This window comes from Camelus ferus, chromosome 16, assembly GCF_009834535.1.
Source record: "Camelus ferus isolate YT-003-E chromosome 16, BCGSAC_Cfer_1.0, whole genome shotgun sequence".
NCBI lineage: Eukaryota > Metazoa > Chordata > Mammalia > Artiodactyla > Camelidae > Camelus > Camelus ferus.
The window spans coordinates 1,188,364-1,208,496 of record NC_045711.1 but is presented as its reverse complement, the minus strand read 5'-3'; the positions used below and the strand labels follow the sequence as shown (position 1 = coordinate 1,208,496).

At 52.8% G+C, this 20,133-nt stretch overlaps 1 protein-coding gene across 1 annotated transcript in view; it reads right to left on the bottom strand.

Annotated features, from left to right (window-relative positions):
- ITGAE (integrin subunit alpha E) overlaps positions 1–20,133 on the bottom strand; it is a 50,336-nt gene that overhangs the window by 10,597 nt on the left and 19,606 nt on the right. Inside the window, exons 8-26 of the mRNA XM_032498040.1 lie at positions 19,832–19,983; positions 18,916–19,069; positions 18,174–18,324; positions 17,624–17,691; positions 16,747–16,882; positions 15,787–15,926; positions 15,342–15,482; positions 14,430–14,666; positions 13,331–13,461; positions 11,836–11,966; positions 10,493–10,656; positions 8,915–9,043; positions 6,973–7,046; positions 3,486–3,618; positions 2,048–2,146; positions 1,456–1,535; positions 745–822; positions 207–270; positions 16–123 (exon numbers count right to left, since the gene is read on the bottom strand). Of these exons, the coding sequence (XP_032353931.1) occupies positions 16–123; positions 207–270; positions 745–822; positions 1,456–1,535; positions 2,048–2,146; positions 3,486–3,618; positions 6,973–7,046; positions 8,915–9,043; positions 10,493–10,656; positions 11,836–11,966; positions 13,331–13,461; positions 14,430–14,666; positions 15,342–15,482; positions 15,787–15,926; positions 16,747–16,882; positions 17,624–17,691; positions 18,174–18,324; positions 18,916–19,069; positions 19,832–19,983 (2,370 nt within the window). The remainder of the gene's footprint in view (positions 1–15; positions 124–206; positions 271–744; positions 823–1,455; positions 1,536–2,047; positions 2,147–3,485; positions 3,619–6,972; positions 7,047–8,914; positions 9,044–10,492; positions 10,657–11,835; positions 11,967–13,330; positions 13,462–14,429; positions 14,667–15,341; positions 15,483–15,786; positions 15,927–16,746; positions 16,883–17,623; positions 17,692–18,173; positions 18,325–18,915; positions 19,070–19,831; positions 19,984–20,133) is intronic.

The following is a 20,133-nucleotide window of genomic DNA, read 5'->3' as shown; positions in this document are numbered from 1 at the left end:
CCCTCCTCTACATACCTGAGTCTTGGTCAGGTTCTTCACTCTTACAAGGTGAAGACCTTGTAATTTGATCGGAACACAGATTTTCAGCAGGAACTCTGCTCCAAAGAGGTTCTCCCCGTGTATCTGCAGAATAAAATCAGAGCAGGAAGTCATGGCTGGTGCAGCTTGGCCGCGCGGGGCTTTGCAGTGGCGGGTCCAGCACTTACATTGAAGAGGAACTCTTTGTGGTCAGAAAGCCCACGGCTTGTGTTCATGTACATCACCGATGGCCTGCAGTTGAGAGGACGTGGGTTAGACCTCAAGGCCCCCTTCTTATTTAAATAAGCCTCAGTGCTACCAATTAGATACACTAGGACCCAGGGCACCCGATCCTTAAGAGGGATCAAAGCAAGGTAAAGTGGTCAGGCAGTTAAGATCAAGTTAGACTGTTTGAATTCTGTATATTGGGGCTAGTTCTGGATCTGATTATCATTCCTCAGTGTGGCCTTGCTGTTTTCCTTCCTTTCTTCCCAATCCCACAGCCCCTCTCTCCTTCCCTCCTCAGTTGGCACCACTCCTCCTTTGATTATGACCATGGGGTTTCTAGGACCCAACTGTTAGTGCCCTAGAGGTGAGTGGGAGCCTGGGTTCTAAGCAGCCTCCTCTCAGGAAGGGCAGGGCCCACCTCCCCCCGACACCAGTTGCTTCCACAGGAGAAAATGGCTGAAGCTGTCCTGCAGCTGTCGGCCCCTTGGAAGCACTTACTTGGGAAGAACTGCGATGAAGGCATGCTTGAATTGAAGGCTGTGGGTCTTACTGACCAGAGACCTTCTTTCGTTGAAACTAGGAAATAAGAGTGTCGGTTGATAGCATACCTGCTTTGTACAGACGGCTGCTTCTTACCTTGGCTTCCCGGGATCGTTGGGGGTCAGACAGAAAAGATTCTTGGAGGTGAGCAGTTAAGAGTGCAGAAGACTCGCTGGAAGACCGTACTTGGAGAAACTGATTTTTAAAAAGGTTTCTTATCCTTGACAATATTGACATTTGGGGCCAGGTAGTTCTGTCCTGTCTGTTGTGTGATGTTTAGCGACATCCCAGGCCTCTGCCCGCTAGATGCCAGTAGCACCACCCCCACCCCACGCTGGTGTCGTGGCAATCAGGTGTCTTCAGGCTCTGCCCCTGAAGGGCAGAATCATCCCCATTTGAGAACTCTTCCCAGGACCATACTCTCAAGCAGAGAAGTTTTGTAGATGACATAGCTTCTTAAAGTTAAATGAACCAGAGTTAGAACTCTAGTCCAAGGCTCATCCTACCAGGCTATACCCTAGTTTTATTTTGTGTGCCAATAAAAAGATTTTCAGTATCTCTATCTGTGATGGTGAAGGGAAAGCCAAGTCACTGCGGGGATCCAGGGCCTTCCCTGGGCTCACAGAGGTTCCCCTTCTGGGCGGTGAGGGAGCCACAGGCACTGCTTACTTGTTGATCATCACAGTGATATTGGCTGTCCTGTTTGGGAAGGTGCTCTCCTCCAGCTGCCAAGCTAATGAAAGGGTTACCTATTAAAAAAAAAAAAAAGTCACTCAATTTCCCTTTATACCACTCACAGTTCAAACTGCTTCCTACTGACTAAACAGACCAGGGAGACAGAACTTTAATGCCTCCCATTATTGTAGCACGGGGGCCTTCGAGGCCCGTTACTCCAGGTAAGCCTCAGTGTCAGGAGGGAGTAAGCAGGGCAGACAGCGTTTACAGCTGAAGGAACCACTTCAGAGATTTCCCACAGCAAGAGATCACCAGTGGCAGATCAGGGACTCGCCTCAGGGCAGATAACGCTGGATCTGATGCTCCTTCCATAATGCGCCCAGCTTCACTCTGCTCTCCTAGGGTGAGCTGACTGTGTGGCTGCCGCCCCCACCCCACCTCTCCCTGCTTTCAGAGCACGCTTGGCAGCTCTAAGCACTGCTGTGGATGTGGAGACTGCCACTAAGAGGTTCTAGTGAGACGGGAGCAGAAGACACCAACCCCGGGGGAGTGAGTGAGAAGCGTCAGCCAGTCAAAACAGACTCACAGATGACCTCTTGAGTATGGGGTGCCCAATCTTGCAGTTCATGACCAGGACCGAAGCCGCTGGCTTAGGGTCATCACACTGAATGTTTGGAGAAGGTGGCTGTTAACACAAAAGACACTTTTTTAAAGGCAAAAAAAGAAGCCATTTCCTTACACCAATTCAGGCCAGACACCCTGTTGGGAGCTGGGGACACAAATCAGACCTTGTCCTTGTCTTCCTCACAAGCTGGGCAGAAGGGCTCAGTACCTGATGGCTGAGGAATTAAAATGCAAGGCCCAAAGAGGGGTTCTGTGAGAGCGAGCGGTACAGAGAAAAGCAGCAGAGAAAGACAAAATCCAGCCAGCAGGAATTTTGGTCTTCGTAGGGGTGGAGATGTTTGAACTGGGCCTCAGACCAGCGCCAACGTCATGGACTGAGACGGGCCAGGCACTGCCCTGCAGCCTTCGTCCGCCATGGTCCCTCATCTGGACCACTGAATACAGAAAGTGGTTCGAGTGACTGCATTTCCCTAATTCTCCCAAGGACGGTACATCCAATTCCATCCTAGATGCTTAGAGATCACAGTGTTCTTTTCATAGGCCGGATAGCCTCAGGCCTCCAGGGACAAACCCACAGTTCGACAAAGCCAAGTTTGTTGACTCATTACAGTGAGGGGAAGGCACTGTGGTCCATCGCACCAAACAAAAGCAAAGACAGTAAAGGATTCCGGGGAGAGGTGGAGTTCAGGGGAAATGCAAACAAAGCAGGAGACTCAAGACAAAGCAGGGCTGTGCCAAAGGGCCACTCAACATGAGGTCTGGACTGCAAGATGGACCCTGGGACCCATTTCCTTGGGAACTGTTAAGGTGAATGTGAAAAGTTATGTCCAGAAACACTTTATCTGAAGTTCCAAGCCTCAGATGGAAAATGAGGCTGCTTCTCTTTGTCCAAGTGGCTTAGATTCTCCAGGCGAGAATAAGATGATTTCATAATTACAGATATAACTTCAAACAGCAAAGTTGCTGGCTGCCTGTGGAAGAAAATTTCTCGGTGCTACAGTACTTTACAGCTGCAGGTGTCCTTGGGAGAAATACCACTTCCTAGCATCGGGCAGCTGGCTTTGAGTCTGTGCTCCCGGGCTGATGAAAGGCTGGGCAGACTTTTACTTTCCAGCCCAAGCTATTTTATTAGAGATGATTTCTCTCCCAGAACCCTGGCTAAGAAAGGCTGCAAGCAAAAGGAGTGTTTGGGCAGCAGATAGCACCATTGAACATTTTTAAGGCTCAGAATGACATGATCAGACCCACGGCATGTAGTTGATTGGAGGGGATTCAGCTAGTTAATAGTCCTTATTGAGCAGACCAGGCAGAGTTAGGAGGTTGCCCTAACAAAGCAGGGATGCGGGGAGGGGAAAGCCTTGAGCTTGGTGGCAAGTTTCCAAAATGGCTGTCACAGTTACCTTTTGTATCCTCTTAAACTGTAAGTTCCTGGGGTACTTCACAGCCATGCTTGTCATGTAGGAATCTTCCCCGGAGTTAGTTAGGCTGATGTTCATGGTCAGCTCCTTTGTGAGACCCACCACTAATTCCTGCCTGCACAGGGTAGGCAAATAGATAAACAGTTGATTTAGTCTGTAAAAACGTCAGTGCAATACAACAGCGCCTGCTTAACGAACGTCTTACATAAATTGCCTAAAGGATATTTTTAGCCTTGATTCTCTTCCCCTCAGCAGAAGCAAACCCCTGGACTGCCACACCCACCTCAGTTGCTGTGTGACGTGACCATTTATCTAATGGTTACCAAGTGTCAGGGACTGTGCTAAACGCTTCACAAGCTCAATTAATCCTCGTAGTAACCCTATGAGAGTATGGTTACTCTCCGTTCTATAGAGAAGAGAACAGAAGCCCAGAGAGGCTAACTAACTTGCCTGAGGTCTAACAGCCTCAAAAGGGACTTGGGAGAAGTGGACCTAATCTTCCTTCTAACACTGTGACCCTAAGCAATGTATTTGGTAACACAAATTCATCCATTTCACACATATTTACAGAGAACTTTCTCTGTGCCAGGCACCCTGCTCAACATGGGAGAAACAGCTGGCAGGAGACAGACACTGCCCTTGCCCCATCTCAACCCCAGCCTTCCCACCTGCAAAATCATCCTGTCCCTCCCAATTTAAAGGCTGTGGTTTAAAACACGAGTCTGTTGCGCCTGGAGAAGAGAAGACCTGGGGATGGGTGAGAGCATCCTTCAGTCCACTGAGGCACTGTGGGGCCCCCGAGTGCAGAACCAGTCAGAAATCCAGCGCTGCAGGAAAATGTATCAACAATAACAAAGACAACTTTGTCACCATCTGAAATATTTCAAAGATGGATCTGGGGAGTAATGCTGACACATGTCTTGTGTTTTGTTTTTATCACAGCTGAGAAGAGGATAGAGTGATTGGAAGGCCAGAGGGGGCAGAGACTGAGCCCGTGTGGGATCCAACTGTGACATGACACCTGCCCGAAATAGACAGTAGTGGGGGGTGGGGGTGATAGAAACCAGGGCTGACAAGGCCACGTTTGCAAGCGGAGCCCAAAAGAGAGAAGAGTCAGGATGTGTTCTGAATTCCCAGCTTGGACGACCGGGTGGGGCTAGTCATGAGGGCAAGAACACAGCGAAGACCAGAGGGCGGAAGTTGACCAGATGAGGCCTGTCGGGGTGTGATGAGAGGTGTCAAGAGGATAGAAAGGCCTAGATGTTGAAGTGTCAGTTGGGTATCCTGTTCTTGAACCCAGGAGAGAGGTCTGAGAGTCATCAGAATATTTACCAGAGGTTCTTAACCTGAGGGCCAGGAACAATTTCAGAGGGCCCCAAATGCAAACACCCATGTACGCCATGTGTTACCTTCCAGGGAGAAGGGTCTGTAGTTTCCTTTAGACTCTTTAGGAGACCCAAGTCCACAGAAAGGTCAAAACCACGGAGACATTTGGATGCTAATGATTAGACTCAATACTTCTGAAGAAGAGACTGCTAGCTGTGTACACTAGGGGGTGGTGTAGGGCCAGCTGTTCGATGGCTATTTCACAAGGACTTGGCCAGGAGGGCATTCTTGGCGGTAATTAACTCCCTGTTGGAAACAACTGCATCTACTTGTTAGGCTGGATTCCAAAGCACTAAAAAAATCTTGAATTGGATCCTTAGTGATTGGAGAGGGGGCAGCACTAAGCCATCCACATCTGAAACACAAGTCCTGCAAATGTCTACGAGGGGGCTTACCAGGACTCAGAGAACAGCGCTCTTCCCCAGAGATGCCAGCTGGCCATCAGTGCAACGTCACACACACAGCACTAGGGGCCAGGGAGGGCATTTTTAGACCACTACGTATCTAAAGCGAAAGTCACGATCTCTTCCTCCCCACCCTGCCTTCCAAAACCACTCTTCCAAAAGCTTCCCCAATTCAATTCTTGGCATCGCCGTCATTCTAGTATTCAGTGTGGCCCAGTAAAACTTTGCAGTAATGGCAATGGTCTCTCTCTGTCCTGTTCAGTATCACCAGCCAGCCATATGTGGGAATGGAGCACATGCAACTAAGGAACTAAAATTTTATTTGATTTTAATTAATTTTAATTTAAGTAACCAAATCTGACCAGTCTATTGTATTGAACACACAGATCCAGAGGTTCAGGCTGAAACCTTGAAAGACTTCCTAGACCCCTCTCTGTCTTCACTCCCATCATCCAGTCTGTCATCCAATCCTGTGGGCTCTGACTTCAAAATATAACTACTTTCATCGTTAACACCCTTGCCCAAGTCACATCACTTCTCACCTGGGTTATTACAATAGCTCCTTACTAAATCGCTGCTTCCGCCTTTGTTCCCACAGGCTATTCTCAACACAGCCGCGAGTGCATGATCACGGCCGCTCCCCTGACTTCCCAGCTCACGGTAAAAAGCCTTTATGGAGACGCAGCCACAAATGACCTTTCCTCCCCTCACATCACCTCTCCCTCCCTCATTCTGCTGCAGCCACACTGGTGTCCCGGCCCGCCTCCCACCTCCAGGCTCCCAACTCAGGGCATTCACAGGTGCTCTTCCTTCATTCACCCGCATGGTTCATTGCTCGACCTCCTCTCGCCTGTACCTAAATGTCACCTTCTCAGCAAGCCCTTTCCTGACCACCCTACTTAAAACTGCAACCCTGCCTCCACCAGGCACTTCCTCCCACCTTCCCTGCCTTATTTTTCTTCATAGTACATCTCATCAACAAAAAGTGGGCTCATTTATTATCTTCTCCCCCTAAAAGCACCAGAGGACTTTTTGTTCACTGATGTATCTCTGACACCTAGAGTACTTGGCACAGAGGAGATGCTCCGTAAATATTTAATGAATTAAGTAATTTGGTTTAGAGACGAGCCAGTGAAGAAGTTACTGTTGAGGTGGTCCTAGAGTGAGAGACACTGGGTTATGAAAATGGCACTGTCCAGGATGTCAGGAGACCCAGCTCTGAGGCCACCCGATGACCCCCTGACCCCACGTGGGCCCTCCACTACCAAGTCTGTTCTCTCATCTATAAAATGGGAATACAGATCTGTGTCCTGCCTCCCTCATTGGGTGATGGAGGACTCAGGAGATAACAGAAGGTGACTGGCTCCACTGAATAAAGATAACATGGCAGAGCCTTCCAACAAAAGACCCTGCGGCCTGATCAGGGGCTGAGCTGTCTCAGCTGGCCACCTGGCTAACGGCTCCCCGCCTAAGTGTCTTCTTTTTTGCCTTTTATTTCCCTCTCTTTCTAAGCAATAAAGCAGCTCTTTTTCACTTTGTCAATCAATCAATGCAAAAACCCTTTGTGGGCCATGAGGGGAAGTGGGGGAGGTGAGCGATCGGTCCTGGTGAGGTGTTTGCCCACACAAGCCTCCAGGAGGAAGTTAACTGCAAAAATTATGATGCTGGATCCAACTCACTGAGAGACGGTGGTGGCCAACTGTAACTCTGCGACACAAAACAGCTTATTCTTGCAGGCCTTCTCATAGGGCAGCTGTAAGCAGACAGACAGGGGCAGGGTCAGCCCAGGAACCCCCGCCCCCGCCAGCAGTCTTGCCTCCTGAGCTTCTCCCTAGGACCTGCCTGTCCCTCCTGCTCACTCCGAGGAGTGCAGGCAAGGTTGACAGCCTGAGGCTGTGTCCGCGTGGCTGTGACAGGTGTGACTGTGATGTTCCTTGATCTATCAGGGATGGGGGTATGCTTGGTCCTACAACACAGGTACACCATGCGTCAGGCCTCTGACCAAGGTCAAAAACAGGGTGGCCCTGGTGAAATGGTGGGAGAAACTGTCACATTCATATCATGCTCATTAAGCAGCAACACTCCCAAATCACCACTTTGCCTTTTTTGAAGGGGGGAATTCTACCACTGAGCAATTACCCTCCCCCACTCCTTTTTTTTTTAATGGCCGGACTGGGAATTGAACCCAAGACCTCATGCATGCTAAGCATGCGCTCTACCACCAAGCTATACCTCCCCCCACAACTCACTATTTGGAATACCTCAGGGAGGAAAACCCATGTGAAGAAAAGCTCCCTTAGTCCCTTTAAGCAGAGGCAGGAACAACAGGGGCACAAATGGGACAGACCTAACCCAGTACTGTCAAGGCCCTCGGCCCCCATGGCTAGTCTCTATAGGTTAAATATCCCCTTTGCAATCCTGCCTACACCAAAACAGGCTAATTCAGAAAGTCACCCTGGGACCAAAGGCCCAGTCAAGGTTGAAAAGTTCCAGCTCAGGTTGAAAAATCAAATTTTCTAAAGGAGCTAGGTCTATTTTTATTATGAAGGAGACACAATCAGCTCCCTAATTGGAGGATCTCTGCCTTTGCCTTCCTGGCAGCCAGGGACCATGGCAGCAGCTTTGTGCAAGGACCGTTTCCATGACCTGGAGCTAGAGGGTGTGCCCAGAGAGCTAGAAAGGAAACCTTCTGCTTTCCGAGAAGGGAGATGCAGTTTGCAGAAGTCCAAGCTTGGAGCCCTCTCTGACAGGGTCAACAATTTGGGGCAGGTTTGGTTTTTTTTTTTCATTTTGTTTTTAGTATAGCCAAGCAGCCTGCTCTCTTTCACTAGAGTGAAATAGAGAGCAGGACTAAAATATCCTAAGCTCCCAGCTTGAGCTCATCCTCTGGAAACATCTGTGTGCTTAACCTAACACCAAATCATTTCTCCTCACCCATTTTCTAGGTGGGGTAAATTTTTTTTTAATCTCTTAGCCAAACCATCCAAGTAATCATTGATTAAGATAAAAATCATGAATGGGTGTTAGACAGGATATATCATAGGATATATCACATAAGCTCAAAGGATCTCCCCATAAGATATTTTTAACTACAAAGGGATATCATAGAATCAAAATTTGACTGTTTATTTTCCCCCTCTGATTTCCTGCAGTTGTGAAAACAGTTTCTTGTGATACTACCTGCCTGCTGGGGTGCAGGTCTGGTGGGCCACTCAGCCTGAAGCCCCTGGCCAGGACCAGGGTAGGCAGGTGCACCAAAGGACATCCTCTCTAGAGAGCAGGGCAGGTGGGCTCCAGTCCAGTCCCTACACAGGATCCCCCACCACACTGTTATCAAAGACCCTTGCCAAGCCGGGTATTCATATGCTTCATTAAATACATCGCAAGCACTTTTTGTGAACATAAAAGAATTAGCTTTGGGGTGGTTTGGAGACCAGTGTTACCCATCAGGGAGGCCCTGGGGAAAGTAATGTCATCTCAATCGCTCTCTAACCCCATTTGTACAGTGAGGGGCCCAAGTGCTGTCTGAAGACCCTCCCAACTTTAACATTCTCTCAAGTTGGGGGAGCAGGTGTTTTGGGGGGGAATGCTCCCAGGAGAGTCTGGTCCTAGCTGAGTCACCTGGAAGATGGTGGAGGGCTCAGTGTATAAGTCCAGGACAGGCTGAGGGTGGTCCCTCCGGCCCTCAGGGGTCTGGAGCTGGTAGCTGACCTTGATGCTGATGTTGGAGAAGCAGTCCTCCTGACAGAGCTGCAGAGTCACGAAGGAATGCAGGGTTGGAGTTGGATGTGGGGGAGAAGATGCAAGGAGAAAACTTTTAACTTGAATATAGTCATAACAGGAAACAAACAGTGACACTGGTGAGCCCAGAGCCCCAAGCCTTTTCCCAGTAAGCCAGGCTGAAGGGACACTTCCCTCAACCAAGATGCCAAGAGCATTGGGAAAATCTCCCATGATCTGCCTCAGGCCTTATAACACCTAATGGTTCCTGCCATCCACAAAGGGATTCTGGCCATCAGGAGTTCAAAACCAGCTTGGACTTTATTCAGAGGACAAAAGGGAGCTACGAAAGGGAAGAGTCGTGATCTCATCTGTGTTTACAAAGATCTTTCTTGAAGCAGCATGGAGCACATATCAAAGAAATAAAACCTGAAGGCAAAGAGATGGCCTGGGATGCCATCTGCCATTCTCTTTGTTTATTGAGACCTGCCAGCTAGGAGCTGTGAATGCCTGAGAGTAGATGAACATGATTCCCAGGTGCAAAAGGTAGCTACACTTGTATGTAAGGAAGCCACAGACTTGCTAAAAATTCTTCCTGAATCCAATTAACAATCAGAACAGATGTGGGAACAGATGTGCAGTCAGAAGCATAATTTATGAGTTTACTGGAATAAATGATCCTTTTAGGTCCAAAATTCTGGGTCCTGTCAGGCTCTGGGTCCTGACAAATACATATTTTTCCATGTTTCTAGGCACCTTGGTTGGGAGTAAATGTCTATAAATGACAGCCTTTGTCTTTCTATTTCTACTTTCCCTCGTTCAATTTTTCTGATGCTGACCCACATAAATAAAGTCCCTGTGCCCCACTCCTATTACCACGTAAGAGTAGGTGGCATGGGGGAGGGAGCCCTGTTATTTCCAATTTATTACCAAGAAGAATGTCAGCAACTGAAGCGTTTCCTGGGGGAGGGTATAGCTCACTGGTAGAGTATGTGCTTAGCATGCATGAGGTCCTAGTTTCAATCTGTAGTATCTCCATTAAAAATAAACAAACAAATCTAACTACCTCCCTGCTCAAAACAAACAAACAAAAAGTATTTCCCTTTTAGTCAGCTTCAAGGAAGCTCCGAGATTTACTGAGTGGTTGATTTCAGTAGGTTTCTTTTGGTGGGGGGGTAGTTAGGTTTACTTATTTATTTACTTTTAGAGGAGGCACTGGAGATTGAACCCAGGACCTTGTGCGTGCTAAGCATGTGCTCTACCACTTGAGCTGTACCCAACCCCCTAAGTAGGTTTCTTTAATTTGGCTTTCTGGTATCATAACTCCCATCTCCCATGCCATCATGTGGTTCTTGATCTCCTGTGATTATTTTAGTTGCCTATTTGTGTGTCCGGGTGTGGGGGCTTCATTGCATGCACCCGGTTCCTTTCTCAACCACACAGACACCTCTGAACTCTCTTTGAAACTCCCGCACCCACCTGTCCCTCTGTGGGGATGAGCAGGAAAGGCTTGCAGAGACGGGGCCCAGCGTCCCAGTCCTGGAGGCTGCCCTGACACGCCCTCTCGTCCAAGCACTGCAGCCTTTTCCGCGGCATCATCACGTCCAGGTCCAGTGTGAAGTTCAGAGCGGTCTCTCTGAGGCCTGGGAATGAAGACCAGATCTTCCTGATGAGGCTGGGATGGGATGGGCAAGCCCCAGATGGAGGGCCCCCGTGAGCCCCTCCTGACTGGTGTCCCCACACGGGCACGTCCCTGAGTTTCTTCCTCATTTCAAAGGTATTTTTCTCATGTCTTCAGCACCTGGTACCCCAACCCAAAACCCAGAGCAGCGCATCCCCAGGGCTGAGCCAGTCTTCCCCAGGGGAAGGACGGTTTGGAGAGGAGGATAGAGTTGTGGGAGAAAATGAGGAGGAGGAAAAATTCAGGGAATGGAGGGAGAAACCACAGAGTAAAACCTGAGGACAGCTGAGCTGGAAGCACCTGGTAGATCACCTGGGCCAACTCCCTCACTGCTGAGAACGGAAAGCAGGGTCCAGAGAGTGAAAGACACCTGCCCAGTGTCACACAGCTGCTCAGCAGCTGCTGTTCAGACTCTGGGGCCTGAACTTGTCAGCCTGTACAGCTGGGACTGAAAGGGCTGCCATGTCTGACCCTCACATTTGACCCTCATACGCCACCCCACCTGAGAGACAGCTTTCTGACCTGCGGGAAGCAGAGAGACATCTCTGGGGTTGTTACCTTGTGGCTGAGGGACCTCTTCGGTTGGCAGTAAGTACCTGGGCTTTGAAAGCCATGCCCACCCTCTGCCTTCTGGAAAGTCTCCCAACCAGGGCCAGGTAAGGGGACAGGAAGAGAGGCCAGGCCTCAGCAGGTTATCCAATCCCCACTGGGCCAGGAAAACTCGGTGAGGAGCGAAGGAAGATGTGAATCAGAGAGAATCAGAGAGCAAGAGGAAGGGCACGTCTCAGGAGCCCTGCAGCCACACGCACGCATGGGCACAGCAGATGGAGATGGAGAAAGGCCTGCCTTTTTCTGGGTCTTCTTTCAGATACTCAAACCCTTCAGCCCCCAAGAAGGGGGATCTGTCTAATGCCCCTCTTCCCAGCAGGGTCAGGCAGACCCCTTCAGAGTGTGGACGTAACAGTGGATCACCTTTTTCTGGGGCAGTCCCCATTAAACAGAACCTAGGGTCACAGGAGCTAAGGTCTAACAGAAGGATTTCGTAACACCCCCGCCCCCACCCAGCCCTCTCTCCCTGCCCCAACTGCAGCCAACAGGAACTGACCGCAACACTGGATGCATCAGCTAGGCTGCCTGTTACCTGACTTGGCAGCTGTGGTCTCAGAGCTGATTTCAAACCACAAACATGCATTCACGCTGCCGCTGAAGCCAATGGGCAGTGAGTTGGGGGTGAAGTTCATGGACACCTTCAGAGGAACCACAGGTCTTGAGCTAAACAGGACAGCAAAGAGGACTGTGAGAAGTGACCACAGGCCTTCTGGATCGGTGCTTGGCTCTTTCTTTCATTCGAGGAATATTTATAAAACTTCTCTCATGTGCCAAGTGTTGTTCTGAGTCTTCAGGATAGAGTAGGGAAAGAGACAAGCCCTGCTCGGGCGGGAAAACAAACAATAAGCAAATAAACAAGAAGAAACAGGAAAACCCTAGGTCCAGGTAATGCAATGATAAAAATAAAACTGGATAAGGCAATAGAGACTGGGGGCTACTCAGCTGGGTGGTCAGGGACGGCCTCACAAATGAGGAGACGTTTAAGTTGAGCTCTGTTAACGAGAAAGAGTCAGCTCTGTGAAGATCTCGGGGAACTGCATCCCAGGCAGAAAGCACAGACAATACCAAGGGCCTGTGGTAGGAATGAGTTTGGTTTGTTTGAAGAACATGAAGGTCAGCATAACCAGAGCAGAATTAGTGAGACAGATGGGCAGTAACAGGAGAGGGGGATGGAGGGTCTGCAGGGCCAGGCCATGGTCAGGAGTTTGGATTTTACTCTAGGTGGGAGCCACGGAGGGGTTGTAAGCAGCAGAAGGAAGGGATCTCTCCAGCTGCTGTGTGGAGAGTGGAGCACAGGGAGTGGGAGCCAGGAAGGATGCCACAAAAGTGGTCCAGGTGCCAGGTGACAACGTCATGTGCTAGGAGGTATTTTGGAGGCAGAGCCCAACACACACTTGTTGATGGGGTGGCAGGGGAAGGGGAAAGAGGAATCAAGGGTGACTCCTGGGTTTTTGTGCTGAGCAAATGGTGCCCTTTGCCGAGATGGGAAGCTGACGGAGGGGCAGGGTGGAGAGAACGAGGGGTGGGTGGGAATAAGAAGCCATTTTTAGACGTGTGAGCTCTGTGGTGCCCGTGAGTGACAGCCAAGAAGGGTGTTGAGTAAACAGCCAAGTCTGGAGCTTAGCCAAGAGCACAGGGCAGATAGGTGCCCTGTCAGCTTATTTATAGCCACGGGACTTGATAATTCGCCTAGGGACAGAGCACAGAGGCTCTGAAATTAAAAACACTAACAGCCATCACTGAGCACTGTGCTAAATTGCATAGACTCTCTCCATTAATCCTCGTAAGTCTGTGAGGTAGGTGCGTTGTTACTCCATTTATAGATGAGACCGTTGGGACTTGGAAATCAGTAGCCCACCCCAGGCCACCCCTCTAAGTGCAGGCTCAGGTTCGAGCCTAGATGGGCAGAGCCCAGAGCTGATGCCCTCCACCGCTGCGCCTGTTCCCCCCCATCAGTGCCTGGTGTTCTCACAACATTTAGGGCAGGGCAACTGGTGAAGCTGCCCAGGAGGCAGGGCAGACCCTACCGGAGCACAGCTGCCCGGCCCAGAGCGCCCACGGTGATGTCAGCAAGGCCGTCGCCACTGAAATCCAAGCCACCGGCCACAGACATGCCGAAGTAGTGGAGTCCTGGGGCCACTACTGAGGCTCTGATCCTCTGTGGAGGGAGAGACACGAGGTGTCAGAGAGGGAATGGGGTTTCCTTCCATTTTACTCAGTCAGCAGATCAGCCTCGGTCCCAGGGGAAGAGGCATTTGAATGGAGGCTTGAAGGAGGGTGGGGTTTGACCAGGAGAATGAGGACAGAGAGGGGTGGGGAAGAGCAAGGTCATCCAAGGAAACAGCCAGGGGCCACTGTGGTGGGAACAGGGGGGATGTGGGTGAAAGGAGGCCTGATGTGAAACCAAGGAATAGAGTGGGGGTGTCTACTCAGAACTACAGAATTTCAGACACGCCACTGAAGACACAGGGTGGAAGATGCGGAGGAGGCGGGAGCCAGGGAAGGGGTGCTGAGGATGGAGAGGAGGGGCTGGATGGGGGAGGCTGACAGGCTGAGCCGGGTGTCTGGGGTTACCCAGGGTTTCTGCTGTGAGGGGTAGAGGAGGGGCCCAGAGGAGCAGCAGGTCTTGGGGAGAGGGTGCTTTCTGTTGGGCATCAAGAAAGTGAGATGCTGGACACCGTGCAGGTGGGAGGCTCAGGAGCAGCTGGACACACAGGACTGAAGCTTGCAGAAAAGCGGCAGCCACAGCGGGTGAAAGTGCCCTTAAGAGACGTAGCGTGGAGGTGGGCACTGGAGCCCTGGGGGTTGAGAGTGAGGCATGGAGGGTGGGGTCAGGGACAGGAGCCAGAGAAGGGACTGAGAGAGAGGAAAGAGGATCTGAGGCAGGTCCATGGTCAGGAATGCCAGAGGAGGAGGGAAATGCAGGTCAGGAAAGTGCACGGACGTTGCCATGACCTCTCGCCCCACTGGAAGGGTCTGGGGTGAGAATCTCCAAGTGACTCTGTCCTTCATCGGGTGCTCCCAGCCCCCTAGGACCTGCCTGGCACTTAGGACTGGAGCTGACTTGGGTCTCAGGCCATCATATCTGGGAAGGTCAGAGTCTTAGAGTAGAAGCCCTGTGGTCACCTGTGACCAGCTGGTAGAGAGGTTAACCAGCTGGTTGGTAGAACGTCCATTGTAGATGTACACGCTGCCAAAACCTGCGCCATCATCTGCTCCAAAGTCCTCCAGGGGGGCCCCGATGGCCACATCTGTGAGCTTGTCCTGACTGATATCCCCCACCGTTGCCATGGCAAAGCCAAATCGGGCATATATTAACCTGGAATGCCCGATCAGTTCGTGCTCCAAGGAGAAGGAACCGTCCTGTAGAGCAGAGAGGCAGCTCAGCCTTCAGGACAGGGCTGCAGGGTGCCCACCTCATCGCCAACCCAGGAGGCGTGCTCATGGACTTGGTGACTCTGATTCTCCGTCGGGGAGTCTGAGGCTCAGAAAAGGCAAGAGACCTTCCCAAGGTTACACAGTGCGCGAGTGGTGAAGCTGGGGTCTTCCTGCCTTGCAGTTCAGGACCTAGAGCCGTCCCACCCTCCAACTCCCACGACTGGGGGACTAGACTGGCCATCAGGAGGCCCAGCTTCTTGCCTTGGCTCCACCACACACTTGCTCTATATACTGAAGCAAGTCTCATCGTCACTGAGTCTCAGCTTCCTCATCTGTAGAATGGGAGGGACAGCTACCTCCCACAGTGACTGTGAGAAACAAATGAGATCACAGACAAAACATGCTGTGTCAACTGTGCAGCGATTTGGGATGTGGTCATCCTCAACATGAGAAGACGAGGTAGGGGAGGCGAGACAGTGGGGGAGGGGAGGGAGAGAAGTAGTGGCCCCCCACCCCCACCCAGGCCACCATCCACCCTGAGCTCCCTGTCACCGCCCTCTGGTGCAAGGCAGGGCCAGGGTGCTCTCAGCCTCCGGCATGTTGGCCCCAGGGTGAGCGGCCACAGCCTCAGCAAGTCTGCAAGGACAGAGACTCTCCCACCTGCTTGTTCACACGGTACACGTAGACTCTGCCCTCCTCTCCTTGAACGTGGTAGAATGGAGCCGCCACTAGCAAGAAGTCCGTGGTCCCATCCATGTCAATGTCCACAGGGCACAGCTCAGAGCCAAAATAGGACCCCATCTACATTGCAGGAGGAACAGTCATGGGGAGGGCTGAGACCCTCGGCAAGGCTAGACCCCTGTTCTTGCCCTTCCTGGACCACCGAATTGGGGTCACACCAGATTCATCTGTTCACCGGAATAACACAGGGGATGGGGTGAACAGCCCCTCCCCCCCAATGAGACACGCAGAGCTGGGGCAGGAGCTGAGTTCCACTGGGGCTCTGCCCAGGATGGGTGCCCTGGAGCCCACCCCTTTCCCTGTGGGGTCTCCAGACCCCTCCTCTATATTAACGGGGGTCGGGAGGGTCTTCTCCAGCACATACCTGCTCGCCCTCCAGCACTGGCACGAAGTCAGTCTCTCTGCCCTCCTGGAGCTCAAACACAGCCCCTCTCTGCCTGTGCCGTGGAGCCCCCGCCACATAGGCGAAGCCAGAGGGCTTGTGCAGCACAGCCACCGAGTAACCTGGGGGTTGGGGACTGTGACTGGGAGCCCCCACCGCCTGACTCCTTTGAGTCCCCCACCTTCCCAACTAGACCCTCGAAGTGGCCTGGGCAGGGAGGCAAAATTGGAGAGACTGTCTTTCTCATGCTTTTAAAAATTCGTCAGGGATTGCTCCCACTTACCCACTGTGGCCAGTGACACACATGGGCCCCAGCACACAGATGGGACGTACACACATTATCGTACACACAGCTTCGCTCAAAATGTACTCTACAATTACTGCCCACGTTCATTACCCACACAGCACAGGAAGACCGAGGAGGGCATGAAGGTTCACCTACCACTATTATTAACGACAAGGCTCTCTCCTTCCCTAGGCAGCCACCCAGGGCCACCCAGCACTTCAGTTCTGAGCAGGCCTAATTCTAAGCCTCAGGGTCCCTAACCAGGGCCCATCCCTTAGTCCGTGTGATCGACAAGGGCCCTCTTGGACTAGGAAGCCTACTGCAGCCTAAGGTATAATCTCAGTATCCCAGACAGCCTCCAAGTCCCCGCCCTCACCCAGGCAGCCTCCAGGCCCCGCCCTCACCCAGGCAGCCTCCAGGCCCCACCCTCACCCAGGCAGCCTCCAGGCCCCGCCCTCACCCAGGCAGCCTCCAGGACCCGCCCTCATCCAGTTAGACTCCAGGCCCCACCCTCACCCAGGCAGCCTGCAGGCCCCGCCCTCACCCAGGCAGCCTCCAGGCCCCGCCCTCACCCAGGCAGCCTCCAGGCCCCGCCCTCACCCAGGCAGCCTCCAGGCCCCGCCCTCACCCAGGCAGCCTCCAGGCCCCGCCCTCACCCAGGTAACCATATTGCGCAGCCTTGGCATCCACCACTGTCTGGTTCAGGAAATGGCCCCGACATTTATTTGTGTCATAGAGCAGCACACCCCCCGACCAATCAAAGGCCCCGACAGCTCCGAGCAGCACCTGTCCCTGCAGGGGACAAGGGTTGGTGATCCTGTGAGCAGGAGGGACCCAGGGCCAGCCACGGTGGCCAAGGGTCTACCGGCCAATGCAGTGAGCCTTGCAGAGGGGACGGGAGGTGTTCAGCATGCCTGTGTCCCACCTGCCAGAGGTGCAGGAGGATGGTGAGATGGCAAACCCTAGGTTCCTGCTTGTACCCATGAGTTTGTCAGGGCAGCTGTCCCCCCAGTACCAAGGACCCCCCAGGGCAGAAATCCAACCCGGGGCCCAGATGTTGAGTGTTAAAAAAAAGTCTGACTGAGCAAGACATGGCTCATCTCCACAGGCCGCCCAGCCGGGACCCAAGGCCCACCTGCAGTGAGGGATGTGCCAGCCCAGCTTCCACCCCACACATGGACAGTGTCCTCATTGTGCCCACATGTCTCCCCATCAGTGGGGGACAGGGCCTCCGGTCGGAAGAAGTACTCAACTTGGTTGGCAAGCCCATCCAGGCCAAAACCCGTGTCTATGCTAAGGGACACTGCTTAATCCTGGAACACAGGACAAAACAACCTCCTGTTTATAAGTAGGGCCTTACTTTCATTGACCTCAAAGGTCCAGTTTTGGGGCAAGGAAACTTTGTCCTAAAATGGCTCCTTCAGAGGCATCACCACAGGAGGGTAGGGAGAGCGAGAGGTCCCTGAGTTCCTGGGGGTCGTGGGGGCGCCCTCCTCTGTGGGGAGCCTGCCCGGTGTTGAGTCGGCCATGTACCTCGTCCAGGATCTGGGCGCTGAACCCGACCTGTGCCAGCTGGTAGTGGGGGGCATCTCCGACCGTGCCTGGAAGCCAAGAAGCCAGTTAGTCGGCTGTGGGCTGAGGTGAAGGGAGAAACCACGTCAGAGAAGGGTCCAGCTTGGCCTCGCTCCCAGGGGAGCGATGTTCCACACGATGGGCTGAGCACCAGGCTGGAGGAGAGATCTGGGTCCTGACACTGCAGGCTGGGCAGCCCCCATCCCCCACTCGCCCTTTTGGGCCTCGGTCTCCTCATCTGTGAGCTCCTGGGAGCAGGAACCACACCCCAGTCAGCCTTTTTCTCTGGCCTTGTACCAGAAAGAGCTTCATGGAATCTGGGGGAGGTAAAGAGGGCTGGGGATGCTGTTGCCTTTTGAGAGATGGAACAGCTGAGGCTCAGAGAGGTGACAGGAGTTGTCCAGAGTGCCACACGGAGGTAGGACAGGGCGGAGCTGGAGCGCAGGTCTCAGGCCTCCCGCTGAAAGCTCAGGGGGCTGCCGCGGGCTGGTTGCGGCCCCTGGAGCCTCACCTTCCACGCGAATGATGCTCTGCTGCAATTTGCTCAGCAGCCCATCCAGCGCCATGTAGTTGGTCACCTTGAAGGCGTGGGCCTCAGGGGTCTCTGAGGCGATCAGCTTCAGTTGCTCATAGGTCTTGTTATTCTTAAACGCATCTCCCACCTGCACAGACGCCCCGGGCAGTGGTCAGCGTGTGAGGGCTCGCCAGGCCCAGGGAGAGCGCTGAGCCCCCCCGCTGGCTGAGGTCCTCCACCTTCTCCCTTCTTTACCTGCTCCCTGTGCTCCTCCACACACACTCTGCATGGGTTTTCCTGAACACACTGGGCTCCTTCTCACCCCTGAATGTCCTGATCCTTCTGCCTGCAGTGCCCTTCACGCCTCCCCTGTGCCCTAGGTCAGCTACTCCCGTTTGTCCTCCAAGACTCGGCTCAGCACCATCTCCTCCAGGAATCTTCCTGCTATCCCTCCCGTGGCTCCCAGAGTGTCCACCACTCTCCGCATCACTGCTGGGCCAGTGAGCCATGTCCACTGTTAGGAAACGAGCCCGCTGGGGGAAGACCCAGAGGTGGGTGGGGGCTGGAGGGAGCAGGGGACATGGCGGGGCTGAGAGAAGAGAACTTGGTGAGTGTGAACAGAGCAGGGTTTGGGTAAGCTGCTTACCGAAGTCCCTCTAGGAACCCTGGCTCCTCCCCACCCCAGGCTGTACAGGTCACAGGGTACCCACCCCCTCACCCCCCAGCTCCTGGCTCTTACCCCAATGGCAAAGCGCTCAACACCTTGCATCTTTGGGGAATTGATCACAGTCGTGAGGTTGAGGGGGTCCCCGAATATGTCCCCATCGGTGAGCACCACCATGACCTTGGAGGCCTTTCTTCTGGAGCCATGGCTTGGGGTGAAGATGTTGTCTCTAAGTCGGGGAGAATAAATGGAGAGAACTTTGCCAAAAGGACGACTGAGCCTGGGGGAGATTTTACTGAGCTGTTATAGAATTGGAGAGGATTAAGGAGCCCTTCGAGGGGAGCAAAGGCCCAGAGAGGGATGGTGATGCCCTACGGTGCACAGCAGGGCAGGTGGACGTGAGGCTGTAACGCACATGTTCTTGCTCCGCACCTGCTCCCAGTGGAAAGATGCTGGACAGCACTCAAGCCTCTTCCTCGCATGCACGTGTAGGAATAATAATGACATTAATAACAGTGGCTGAGATTTATGTAGCACATATGTGCCAGGCACTGTTGTAGGTGCCGTCCAAGTTTTCACCCATTTAATCCTTACAAAATCCTATAAGGCAAGTACTACCATTATTCTCATTTTAACAGTGACGAAATTGAAGCACAGAGAGGTTAGGCACTTGCCCAAGGTCTCACAACTAGAGCTGGGAGTTGAACCCAGGGAGCCTGGCCACTGAGCCCCTCCCTATAAGCACTGTGCCCGATTGCCGCTGCGGGAGGAACCTTTGGAGGAATTTTTGGAGGACTGTCCTAGGGTGTCATCCACCAGCCAAGGCTGGACTAGAGGACCTCACAGTCCCCTTTCAGCCAAGGAAGACCTTCTCCTCTTCCCAGTTCTGGCCAGCCACTTTCTCCAGTCCGGATGCCTCAGAGCCTCTGGGCAGGGCCATGGGCCGGCACCCAGCAGGTGTGCAGGTAATCCCCACTGCCCTCACACTCACAGGACATGCTGCATGGCAGAGGCAGTCTTGGTGACATTGCCTACTTGAGTGATGCTCTGGACTCTGGCGAGGGAGGCCGTCACGTCTTGGCTGTCCTGAAGGTCAAGCTCCGTCTGGATGACTGCCCCGTACTGCACCAGGGCAAAGCTGCACTGGATGGGAGGGCCAAGGGGGGAGGAAGTTGGCAGAGTCACCATGCCCACGGCCACTTCCACCCCTTAGATGGCTCCCCCTGAAGGCAGTGCAGAATCCACTACTTCCTCCTCATCTCTGGGCCAGAGGAGATGCCAAGGCAGAGGGAA